Source organism: Lissotriton vulgaris, chromosome 10, assembly GCF_964263255.1.
Source record: "Lissotriton vulgaris chromosome 10, aLisVul1.2, whole genome shotgun sequence".
NCBI lineage: Eukaryota > Metazoa > Chordata > Amphibia > Caudata > Salamandridae > Lissotriton > Lissotriton vulgaris.
In genome coordinates, this window is record NC_141698.1 from 1,002,086,421 (window position 1) to 1,002,100,138 (window position 13,718).

A 13,718-nucleotide genomic window follows, 5' to 3' on the forward strand; every position below is an offset into this window, starting at 1 on the left:
AAGCATTCCTCCGCGGGGAAGGGATTTTTGCAGAGCGAAACTACAATGTAAAAAATGTTCTATGTGCTTTTCCATGTGGTTTCTTTGTGAAGAGTTTCCTCCTTCTGGAGGAACATTTTGGCCTCAAGAACTGCAGGTGAATACATTGTTGTGGATTACCAGGAGTTCTCCTGAGGTTCTTTGTGAATAGTTAAAAAGTCAGGCAACTACTCCATGTGTATGCCTCAAAAAATAGAATTCCGATCTTTTTTTAATCAATATTATTAGTTTTTCAAGACACTGTTTTGTGAATTGGTCTTGCGGTTGGCAACGGGCACATCCTATTTCAGCTGCCAAGGCTTGTGGGCTTCCTAGATCAGCCTGAGGCAGTCAGTGCAACGAGCTGCTTGGTCCCCATCCATGTGTATAACATTTTCCTCAGTTTCGCTCTTTTTCTGTAAGTTATCTGTCAATCCACACTGTTCCGTTCTTGTGAAGAATAGAGGTTGCCACAATACAGGTTTGATGCTGACACATCCCCACTTTTCCTTTAGTAACCTAAGTTTTAAGGTGTCAATAATTGAGACACCTTCATAGCAGCGTCTCCTCCGCTATTGCGGACGACCGTGGCCCCACCGCTACTTTTCTGCAGTGCAAAAAAGGAAAAATAAAATGATAATAACACTATGTTAATATAAATTTTATTTTTCAGTATGTGCCAGGTTAGGGCGGGGTGAGGCTGGACTGTCCGAGCAGGGGGAGGTGGAAATATGTGCACTTAGTGCGCATGATGGTTTGGCTGCCAATCTTGGGTCGGCCAAACAGGCATGTGCCCTTAGCATGGTCTCCACCTGGCTATATTGCACAGTCTGGATGGAGGACATGCACAGGCTCCCACGGGGAACATCCTTTACAACGCAACTTTTAGCACGCAGTGCCTTTACGACGCAACTTTTACAACGCAAACCATTACAGCGCATTGCGCTGGGGGGGGCTCTAGGATAGGGAATAGGTTTAATGTACTATCCAACACCTTCCCTACTATCCACGGGGACTGGAGTTGGAATAGTAAATTAAACTATTCACTATCCAGTGCCCCAAAGCACTATGTGTTGTAAAGGCATGCGTTGTAAAAACCGCGTTGTAAAGGCATGCGTAGTAAAAACATGCGTTGTAACGTCATACATCCGGCTCCCACTCCCTCAGACTTACTCATACTGATTCCATATGGAGAACCCATGCGTCTATCCTCCCACCTGGTACATATGATGATGCTAACCTTACCCACCCTGGAAACATCACTGTTTCCTCCCTTCTGCAGGAAAGAGCAGTTTTGTATGTGGGAAATTTAATTAAATATTTGTGAATGTCCACAAAGTTGGGCCGTTGTGGGTCTGCATCACGACACTCTCCGCCACCCTCTGTAATGCCCTTTTTTCCACTTTTTCCATCAACCATTCATTATGGGTGTATACTTTTTAGGGTGAATTAGTAAGTGGATTTGTGTTTGTGAAAATCCCCAAATTGTGATTCTGTGAATCTGAAATTTCCTTTTAAAACCACTAATCCACGTCTTGCCACACTTAGGTGATACTTTGGATTATAAATGTTTACTGAATCGGGTACTAAATGTGTAAATGAACATGGCTTTGGGCAAACAGGTTTACTGGTTGACTCATGAATAAGCGTGGGATGTCCAGTAAAATAGCTGAACGATTATCTTTGTGATTTTTGTGTGTATTTGTGCCAAGTGTGTTAGGGTGTGCCTTGGTGGCAGTGTGCGGTCGTGTTTCTTGGTGCGGGGGTGGATCTTTGATTGGATTGGCCGTGGTTCTGACATCAAAACATACACCTATAGTTCGCAATATTTACAAGAGATTTCCACATTCCCTGAAGAATAGCACTCTTGGGACGCGAAGGGGCGTTGAGTTAGGGATGCTAGGGGAAGACGGGATATAATGGAGGTGGGTGGCCCCGCTTCTTGTGATCTGTATTGTGAAATTGTGTGTAATGTGCACAATATTTTGCTGTCTTTTCTTTGAAGGTTTGTTTGCAGCGAGATTATTATTTCTACTTTGTGAACCCAAGACCAGAAAAGCAACAATGGCAATTGTGTAAATGATTTTCATCTTGCCGTTAACAAAGCTATATTTGGTGTAGGCTTCAAAGGAAGATCCCTGGGGGTTCACAGTCCACGATTGTGGCATGACCTCAACTCCATCCTGGGATCAACTATAAGTCACATGCGCTTCAGGAAACTCCTGAATTCTAAGCTGTTCAGTATTTAAAATAGATAAATGCATATTTTAGCAGACAATGCTATGTATACTAGTAAATTAAAAAACTGTGGGTGTGTTTTTAGACAGCACATACATTTTTTGTACAGCATATTCTACTACAAGAATGTGTGTTTGTAATATTCCTGTTTTCCAGCACTACAGTTCATATTCCACTCACTGCAGCAAAAGAGCCGGCTGAGTGTACCCACCACCTTCAGACATGTTACCTGAAGGTTGCATACGGTTCACAATACTGAGGCATTTTGCATATTTCATGAGCAAATCGCATTGGTTCCTTTTTGGCGTGAAGTATTTGCGTCTTGGTGTATTCAACATAATCACCGCAAATTAATCAAGACCGTTTGTCGATGCTGGCACTCTTTGACGTGAGAGGTTCATACCACGTCTTATGGTAGATATACGTAATCTGAAGACCAGTCTCTTCAAAGAGGTCTTCTTTTCCACCTCTCCCCACCAACTCACACCATGTTATCCCGCCTCTGCCCCAAACAAAAATGGCTGCCACCAACTCACACCATGTTATCCCGCCTCTGCCCCAAACAAAAATGGCTGCCCATCCTTTGCAGAAACCCAGCTCTAAGGAGAAAACTCTGTTCCTCATCATTATCCTTTTATAGTTACCAGTTCGGTGGTAAGGGGCTAACCAGGTTCACTGAATATGGTCAGACTCGCTAGCATCGCAAAGTTGCTTCTGGTGACCAGCCGGTGCATAACAGAACAATGAAATAAATACATTTAAGGGCAGGGAAATATCATTCACAGTCAGACCGGTGAGCCCTCTTACGCATCTATAAGAATGTCACCGAAACATGCTAATAGCGTTGTTGCTTCGATGAGCATCATTTCTGATGTGGAGCACAGGTGTGTCTGCTAGAAAGGAAGAACATGAGAAATAACATGCAATGGGGTGGTAGGGCTTAGAGCCTTGTCACACTACACCCAAATCACTTCTTGACACTTCTGTGAATATTGTGCTTAGAGCACTGGTGACTGCTGTGCTCTGAAGCCGTTCTAGTTTCCCCGCTGTGTCAACAAGTGTGCACCATCTTTGATGTTTGACTTTGTGCTTGAGGTGCCTTAAAGATGCTTTAAGAACTCTGCCAGGGCTGTCCTACAGAAACAGTGTCATTTTCTGCCAGTTGTGATAGGCATGTTTTTGTGAAGTTCATATTGCACAGAACAGGCAATGGTAAAATAAATCACCAATGAGTCACGAACACTAACTCCGTCAATTCAGATCTAAAGCCGATAGAGTCAAATTCCTTGTAACCACGTGCCATAATTGTTATGATCAGAAATTGCAATCTCTTCTGCTATGCAGGTGTACTTTCTCTCTGCGAGCTCTTTCTCCATCTTTATTGCTGCCTCTTTATCTGATTTGTTTGCATTTTACTTAGGTTGGACACAAGGCGTTATGAGTTGAATGGTGATGTAGACAGATCTACGGGCAGTGAGGCTGGAGACCGGTCGTCTTTGAGCAGCTGCATTGAAGAGTGGCACAAGTCTGTGTCCCCTGGTCCTGGTGAGTTGTCCTTTGCTGTGAAAGCCAGCAATAGTCACAGGTGCGGGTCTGTGAGACACCTTGGTAGTTAATTCTCTCCCCTGCTCTACAGCTACAGGGTACATGCAGGAGGGTGCGGAGGAGGAAGAGGAGGGAAGCTGCCAAGCTGACGCTACACACAGGCTTCCTGTGCGGATGACCTCTGAGGAGCTAATGCGGGATGTGGCCGGCAGAGACCGCTCGTTGGCGATGGTGCTAAGCCAGGGCTCTGGCATGGTGACCACAGCAGAGGTGATGGGCGAGTTGTTCTCGAAGGGTGACCGGCAGTCCTGGACAGAGCACTTTGAGAAGGATTGGAGTGCGGAGAAGCCGTATGAGAACCCAGGTCAAGAAAGGTAGGCGTTATTTCTTTTTTAATTCCCTTTCTTCATGGTCCGATTGCCTAGTTTCATCTTCCCAATATAACTCCTGTTTCATTTAATACCTATAATGAAGATAAAGTAAGAAGCAAATTAGTTAATGCAAATCGCACTTGTACGACTGCTCTTAAGATTACCCTGAGCCAAGTTATCATAAGCCTATGCACTCTTTATCAGACAAGATGTTAAAGATGAAACCCATCTAAAATAATTAATTTGTTATCTGCCCTTGCTTTGTTCACCCTTTGTCCCCCAAGGGGTAGAGGGATCTATGTTAAATACAATGGGGGGCAGGTGCTTTAAATGATATGGTGCCGGGCAGCCTGTGGTATGGTCCTGGCTTGCTGGTGCACCCTCTTTTCACCTCTTCCATGTTGAAAAGATGGCGTCAAGGAGGTTATGATGTATGTCTTACCATGTGGCTAGCTTTGTTTTTTTGAGAAACAATACTGGGGAGGTTGGGGAGCAACGCCATCCAAGGACATATCTATTAGAGGAGTTTTAGATCTTCAACAAAACTATTGAATAGGTTGTTTCTAGATTAATGAACTAATTGTGACTATTTCCAAATGAATTCATTTAATAATTGTAGAACCCAGATCCCTCACATGTCTGACAACCCCAAGGCCCTCTTGTGGTCTTCTATACCACACACCGGTTTCTCTGCCTTAATTGTTTATCTCTGCAGTCAGCTGCCTTTTTAGGTCGAGCCTGGCATACGCAGCGCGAAGCGCTGTCGCCAGCGAGGCTTATTGTTGTGAACTTACCTCGGAAGTGGGACAGGAGATGGGCACGCACAGAGCTTTTTGCGATTTGAGCAGGTGTACGTGTACATGCACGTACAGCCACGCGCTGTGCACATCGCCTGTCCCGCTTCCGAGGCAAGTCAACCCCCTACAGTAGCATTTTTTTAATGCTCACGAGCGCTCCACATGCCCCACTTACCGGCTCTTGTGGGGGATGCGTTCCTCCCTGGCTGGTCTCCTCGTGGCAGGGGGGCCTCTTTTCCCGTCACTGGCACAGAAACACGCGGGGCACCTTCATGCTCACAGGAGCCCCACAGCAGCATTCACAAAGGCGGGGTGGGCTCCCATCAGACTTCTCTCTGCGGGAGGGCTCCTTCACACAGGCTACAACATGCGGGGCTCCCTCAGCTCACGGGAGCCCCAGACACTGCTGCGCGCTCCATGCCCCAGGCAAAGTTGGCCGCACACATGCTCAGTGCGTAAGAAATGCGTGTGTGTTCCTGTGATTATACGCGTCGCTCGCTTTCACTTTCCTTACCCCCATCGGCTTGTTTTTATTTTTAGTGTGAGCAGCAGATTTCGGACTCCGGGCTGCTCTCTTTCTCCCCCGGGTTGAGCGCCGCAGGAATCTGTAACACGAGCCGGATCGTTGGCTGTGTTTATTTATTTAATGGTCTTTTAGGGAGGAGCATCAGTGGTTTTGGTGCGGTTTGCCCAGGTTCGAGCTCACAGCAGATGGAGGGCCTTTGTTTGATATGGGAGCTTTACTCGAGCAACATCAGCATCTTTAATCTGTGCAGGCATGAAGAGGACCTCTCGGAGCCAGAGTGCGTCTCCCAACCGTTCATGATGTCAGATTTTCTGGACAGTGGCTCCCTTGAAATCTATAGGGGTTTTAGGTTTGTTTGTCGGGAGACGGTGATTGTAAGGGCATTGATATTCCTATTAATTGGTTAAGGCCCATACCACGTTTGAAGAGTTTCCTAACCTCTCGGCCATCTGAAACTGACGTATTCTGCAGCTAGGTTTGGGAGTTTCCTAAGGTATAGATCTAAAGAGCTTGATTACTCTGCAGGCTGGCCTTGGCTGCTTCACACACACATACCTTTTGGCTCCGAGAGATTCCCAGGCCTAGTTTGCTTCCTGGCCCTCTGCAGTTTTGTAAACTACCCACCCAGGTACCTTACTAGCACTCAGTCTCATGTGCAGATACACACATTGAGCCCCTCGGTACAATGTCTCCCACTCCTTTGTTGCACATGAGACCCTCCGTGTGCCTGTCCCCGTGATCCCTCAGCAACTCCCCTGCTGCACATCCCTGGTGCACACTGCTGTCTGTGTCCGCCCTTCTGTAATGCCTGCCAGGCGCCCCCTGCCGGGACTCCCAGCAGACACACACCACCTTCCCATGGATGAACTAAGCACGTTTGGTGGGAGTTCTACACCACACAGCTCGATGCCTCGTGTCGGAGAGTCAATGCTCAACGGACACTTGGAACCGAAGTTACACTAGTGGGGAAGTCTGGGAAGTTACACTTCCGATGAGTGCGGGGAGTATCGTGTCAGTTCTCCCCCCATGGAGACCCGCGGGGTAGAAACCATGCTGCCCCTGTGCAGTGGAACTGTGCAGCCCGGGTCTACAGCAAACACACTGCCCAGGTGTACAGAACTTGTGTTGGCCCACCGTGTGCCCAGAAGCCATGCTCTCTGGCTGTAATGACATTGCGTTGTCTCCGTGTAAAGATGCCATGCTGCCCCGACGTAGGACAGGCATCGTCCTGTCCTTGGTGCACGTAAATAGTCCATGCTTCTGATGTAAACACACATGCTGCAATGCTGTGCCGCCATTCTACCAACCGCTTTAAAACCCACTCTCTTCCCCCGGTACAAAGGCAGCATCCTACATGCATTAAATACAACATGCTGCTATTGTAAACATACCACATACCCCACCATTGTAAATATATGCCGAAATGCTTCTGTTTTAACCGTCCAGGCTTAAACAATTAATTGTCCCAATTTCTTTGAGCTTAAAGCCTGGAAGGAGTTCAAGTGCCTTTGAAAAGGCCGCCCGGCATTCTGACATAAATATGTCTTGCCTTAGCAGGCCTCTCTTGTGTAAGTGTCAAAAGAGTTATGCTTTGCTTCCATTGGCCGCTTGTTCTATGTCTCCTATGGAATTGTCAGGTCTCTGAAGACGACGGAGGCGTCACAGTGTTTCGCGTTCAGGCACGAGGTTTCATTGGTCCCTGGATCGGGCAGGCCACCGGCGGCCGTGGCGCCCCCTCTCTGCCGCCTCGAGCATTTAACTTCCCTTTGAACCGCCGGTCCGGTAGGTGAATTGCCGCAGAGTGGAACCAAGCTGTAATTGACCCCTGCCTTTATGAGCGCCTCAGTGTTTGCCTAAATATATATATATATATATATATATATATATCCACAACTCCAACCACCTCCAACCGCTCCACTTTTACTCCGGGTGCCTCCTCAACGCGCGGTGGGGCGCGTAATATATTACCAACACACAGTTCCCATCCGTGGAACCGCTACATAAATGAGGACACTCCAGCCCAGTTTTCGATCTCCGCTTTTAGATTTATTCCATGCGCACACACACAGCTAACAAGCAAACGCGTTTCGGCGTTGCCGCCTTCGTCAGTGCTCGCCAACGGAATCGTTTCTCAGTGTTTAAATAAAGTTAACATTCAAAAAAACATCACGTGTTAAAAAATAAACATAAAAGAGGCACACTAAATTCATTTACATTCGGCAGCCATCTTTGAATGGTTAATACACCATCCGCATTCTAATGTATTGCTAAGAACGTTCCCTCATTTACTAGGATTCTTTTGTATTGCAAGGTAAAATTCAAAACATATTTTCTTACTCTCATTGCGGAACACTTCATCCAAATTATTTTCGTTATATATTTACAATATAAATTTCTCGTGTTCCTGTGTCTAGTTGAGGATACAGTTTCAAATTGTCAGCCCTGAATGGGCCTACTAACTCATTCTTAATGCAGAATGCGTTAGAGAACATTTGTGCCTCAGGGTATCCTAAAGACTATTGTGCCCTGGATGGGCTTATAATGAACTTCATCTATCTTCGGAAGATACCCTCAATTGGGGTGATCGGGGCAGCGTGCAGAGTCATAATTAATCAATGGATTCTACAAAGAGTTTTCAGCTCGGGGGGTTCTGTGCAATTGATGAGGTTGGGCAAATCCTATAAATGAGCCCACATCTCCTCTTCATTGTTCAGGCCTGTCGGGGTCTTGGTCTGCAGCATAATAATGTAGCGAGACTCCAACATTCTCAGCTTTCTAACCCAGTCTCCTCCTCTTTCTGTTCTCACCAGCTGATCCAGTATGAAAAAGGACAGCAGATTGTTGTTGCTATGGTGTTCCTTTTCATAGTGGCGAGCCACTGGGTATGCCTGATCCTTCAAGTTGATGGCCCTCATGTGCTCGAGGACCCTCAACTTGGTTTGCTTGATGGTACTGCCCACGTATTTCTTTCCACATGGGCATACCAAGCAGTAAACCGTGAACTCAGAATTGCAGTTTAACAGTTTTAGAATTTTCTTCTTCTTTTGCCCCCTTCCCGGTACCTCATACTCTTTCACTTTCTGTGAATTCTTGCAGGCCTTGCACTTCATGCATGGGTAGAAACCTAATGCGGGAGCTTTCTTTTTCTTTTTGCTCTCGTAGTGGCTACTTACTAGATGGTCCTTCAATGAGTGACTTTTACGGTAGGTTATCAGTGGGTAGTCTGATAATGACTTCCCCACTGTACTGTCTGATTTCAATATATTCCAATTCCTTCTTAGGATTTGGAATACCTCAGATGACTTATCATTGAAATTAGTTATTAACCTCAACGATGTATCTCCTGTCTTTACTTTATCTACTAGGAGTTCCTCCCTCGGTCGTGCGTCACTTCTTCTCTCTGCCTCATCCAAAATTCCTCTAAAGTAGCCTCTTCTCTCAAATCTTTCTCTGGACTCTTTCTTGGCTTTTTTATACTCCTGATCTGTGGAGCAGTTCCGCTTGATGCGCAAGAACTCCCCCAATGGTATGTTGTTAACTACCGAACGTGGGTGGCAGCTACCGGCATGTAAGATCGTATTGCCGGCAGAAACTGTATCCTCAACTAGACACAGTTGAGTTGCGGTAGTAAAATAAAATAATGGTATACAGTGACGACAGTGTTTTGATTTAATCTAGGCCCACTTGGGCAATATCCACTTTGTTTGGGAAACATGGACTTTGGTTGAATAATTTGATTTCACTGAAAAGCCACATGTGGCACTGCTGATTAGAATGTGCCATGCCTTGTGCCCATCCGCTGCATACCTCTCGTAATGTTGGGCACTCAATAGACTTGCAAATTGTATTGCATTTGTCCCTCTGGTTCATTGGGCGCAACAGTATAATTGATTAACATGCAACATCGTAACATTGAACTCCCAGTGGCTAAGCTGAGCTTAAGATTACTGTATACCATTATTTTATTTTACTACCGCATTATGAGATATGCATTCTAATAATTGTTTTGAAAATGTTCTGTTAAATGCAATTTAATTGTTTACATATGACTCGAACTCAGCCCGCAGGTAGACCACTAAGTCTGTTTTCCATTATGTTGGTATGACGTAATACCACGTGACTGTATATATTACTTACTTTGATGTTGGTTCGTTCTCGTGAGAAAGCAGGTCAACCCTGCGAAACGCGTCGAGAGAGCCGTTGAAAATAAACACGCTTTTGCACCTGAAAGTGGCCCGGATTTCTTTTCTTCACTGAGAAAGTGTTTGGTTGGATAGATTGGGATTCGCTATCCCATCCGAGGCCCGCCTCCGACTGTGGCAGGGTTCCAAAGCGACTTGTGTGGTTTGATTGATATTGATATTGATATTGATATTGATATATATATATATATATATATATATATCTCCAAGTTGTCCACAAACAAGAGCGCACACAGGCTGCAGCAAATCCCCTCAGACCTTCACCCACAACGGGATGTCGCCGACGCGTTTCGGATAAATTCCTTTGTCACAGGCTGGTAACCACAGTTCACAGCGTTTCTTGTCACACCACTTTATTCAATTACAAGCCTCCAGATAGGCCGGTAAGCTGCTCCAATCAGCATCGTCCCATGTCTTATGGGACTTGTAGTGCGGTAATTCTACCCAGATGGGTGCAGTGTTCTGTGGGTCCCCAATCAAACCCACTGATGGGCCCCGGAGTGGGAAAGGTCTACATGCTCGGTGCTGCTTCCCCATATGCAGAGTTCGACTGGATGTCAAGTTCAAAGGCCCGCTGCTCTTAGAAGCGGTGGTGCGCTCTCCACGGCTGGACTGCCGTGCAAATATAAAGCTCCAAGTTGTCCACAAACAAGAGCGCACACAGGCTGCAGCAAATCCCCTCAGACCTTCACCCACAACGCGATGTCGCCGACGCGTTTCAGATAAATTCCTTTGTCACAGGCTGGTAACCACAGTTCACAGCGTGCGCTCTTGTTTGTGGACAACTTGGAGCTTTATATTTGCACGGCAGTCCAGCCGTGGAGAGCCCACCACCGCTTCTAAGAGCAGCGGGCCTTTGAACTTGACATCCAGTCGAACTCTGCATATGGGGAAGCAGCACCGAGCATGTAGACCTTTCCCACTCCGGGGCCCATCAGTGGGTTTGATTGGGGACCCACAGAACACTGCACCCATCTGGGTAGAATCACCGCACTACAAGTCCCATAATACCTGGGACGATGCTGATTGGAGCAGCTTACCGGCCTATCTGGAGGCTTGTAATTGAACAAAGTGGTGTGACAAGAAACGCTGTGAACTGTGGTTACCAGCCTGTGACAAAGGAATTTATCCGAAACGCGTCGGCGACATCCCGCTGTGGGTGAAGGTCTGAGGGGATTTGCTGCAGCTTGCGTGCGCGCTTGTGGACAACTTGGAGCTTTATATTTGCACGGCAGTCCAGCCGTGGAGAGCGCACCACCGCTTCTAAGAGCAGCGGGCCTTTGAACTTGACATCCAGTCGAACTCTGCATATGGGGAAGCAGCACCGAGCATGTAGACCTTTCCCACTCCGGGGCCCATCAGTGGGTTTGATTGGGGACCCACAGAACACTGCACCCATCTGGGTAGAATCACCGCACTACAAGTCCCATAATACCTGGGACGATGCTGATTGGAGCAGCTTACCGGCCTATCTGGAGGCTTGTAATTGAACAAAGTGGTGTGACAAGAAACGCTGTGAACTGTGGTTACCAGCCTGTGACAAAGGAATTTATCCGAAACGCGTCGGCGACATCCCGCTGTGGGTGAAGGTCTGAGGGGATTTGCTGCAGCCTGCGTGCGCTCTTGTTTGTGGACAACTTGGAGCTTTATATTTGCACGGCAGTCCAGCCGTGGAGAGCGCACCTCCGCTTCTAAGAGCAGCGGGCCTTTGAACTTGACATCCAGTCGAACTCTGCATATGGGGAAGCAGCACCGAGCATGTAGACCTTTCCCACTCCGGGGCCCATCAGTGGGTTTGATTGGGGACCCACAGAACACTGCACCCATTTGGGTAGAATCACTGCACTACAAGTCCCATAATACCTGGGACGATGCTGATTGGAGCAGCTTACCGGCCTATCTGGAGGCTTGTAATTGAAAAAAGTGGTGTGACAAGAAACGCTGTGAACTGTGGTTACCAGCCTGTGACAAAGGAATTTATCTGAAACGCGTCAGCGACATCGCGTTGTGGGTGAAGGTCTGAGGGGATTTGCTGCAGCCTGTGTGCGCTCTTGTTTGTGGACAACTTGGAGCTTTATATTTGCACGGCAGTCCAGCCGTGGAGAGCGCACCACCGCTTCTAAGAGCAGCGGGCCTTTGAACTTGACATCCAGTCGAACTCTGCATATGGGGAAGCAGCACCGAGCATGTAGACCTTTCCCACTCCGGGGCCCATCAGTGGGTTTGATTGGGGACCCACAGAACACTGCACCCATCTGGGTAGAATCACCGCACTACAAGTCCCATAATACCTGGGACGATGCTGATTGGAGCAGCTTACCGGCCTATCTGGAGGCTTGTAATTGAAAAAAGTGGTGTGACAAGAAACGCTGTGAACTGTGGTTACCAGCCTGTGACAAAGGAATTTATCCGAAACGCGTCGGCGACATCCCGCTGTGGGTGAAGGTCTGAGGGGATTTGCTGCAGCCTGCGTGCGCTCTTGTTTGTGGACAACTTGGATATATGGATATATATATATTCACTGAAAAAACCATAGGTTTCACACCAGTTATAGTTAGCTGGAAATTTTACTGATATAAAACCATTGAAATTCCCACGTTATAGTTAGTCGGACTCACTATAACTTGCGCGTGCAATGCACTGCTGATGACATCACATATTACATCACTCATGACATGGTCAGTGACATCACTCATGACATCACTCATGACATCACTCATGACATCACTGATGACATCGTCCAGTGAATGTGTGTCTTTCTGAAAAATAAATATATTTTATATATGTATATGTTAAGGTCGATGGAAGAATAAATGTTTAAATAAGTGTCTAAATGGATGTTTTTTAAAAAAAAATTGATTGGTTAACTGGCTTATTAAGTGTATCTTAGTGAATACGTATATTAGCGAGTAATGTTTAAATATTTAAATATATGTATCAGTGTTTTACTTTGTGTATAAGTGGCTGCATGGGTTGGTAAGTAGCTACATGTGTGTGTATATGGGTTATTAGATGTTTTTTTAGTATCAGTATGAGTGTCTGTATGGTTTGGTGGGGTGTTACTTACCACATAGATGCATGAATGCAAAACTCATTATTTATATGTGTTTTGAAGACAGCATATGTGCAGGACTGTATGGGTGGATGAGTGTGTATATGTGTGTGTTAGTGAGTGAATGCCTCTCTCACTAGTGTCTTTATGAGTAACTACATATGTTTTATTCTTGTATATATGAGCATTGATGTATATAAGTAAGTATATGTGAGAGTGAGAGATTGAAAGAGTTCCTGTTTAAATAAGTATGTGTTTCTGTAAGTCATTGTTTAAGAAAGTATGTGTAAGTTTCCTTAGAAGTAATGTGCTAATGTGTGTATAGTTGTATATGCAAATAAATGGATGTTTATTAGTTTATTTGCATGTGTGAGTATATGTATGAGTAAGTTTTTGATGACTGTCGGTGTGTAACAGAATGAATAGGGGTATCACTACATATGATGAATGAGTATATGTATGAGTGAATACATAAAACTGTTGGTGAATGTGTGAATTTGTATATAGATGGTGAAATTACTGAATTGGTTGTTGTAACTGGTATGGGTATATGCAATTTTTTGAAAATGTTAGTTTCTATTTTTCAATATGTGTTTCAAAGGTTACTTTACAGTGAGAGGAGGTCTGTCACTGTGTCACAAGGATGGTGTCATCAGTGATGTCATGAGTGATGTCACTGACCATGTCATGAGTGATGTAATATGTGATGTCATCAGCAGTGCATTGCACGTGCAAGTTATAGTGAGTCCGACTAACTATAACGTGGGAATTTCAATGGTTTTATATCAGTAAAATTTCCAGCTAACTATAACTGGTGTGAAACCTATGGTTTTTTCAGTGAATTTAATAGGTTTTTTAAATGCTATTTCCTAACTATAACTGGTGTGAAATCTATGGTTTTTTCAGTGAATTTCATAGGTTTTTTAAATGCTAATTCCTTTCTATATCGAGTTTCTAACCATTTTTTTT

General features: G+C 45.5%; 1 protein-coding gene across 2 annotated transcripts in view; it reads left to right on the forward strand.

The window, feature by feature from the left end:
• SHROOM4 (shroom family member 4) overlaps positions 1-13,718 on the forward strand; it is a 308,392-nt gene that overhangs the window by 281,227 nt on the left and 13,447 nt on the right. For both annotated transcript variants that reach the window (XM_086942015.1, XM_086942016.1), the window contains 2 exons: positions 3,677-3,801; positions 3,893-4,175. In XM_086942015.1, coding sequence (XP_086798141.1) covers positions 3,677-3,801; positions 3,893-4,175 — 408 coding nt within the window. The remainder of the gene's footprint in view (positions 1-3,676; positions 3,802-3,892; positions 4,176-13,718) is intronic.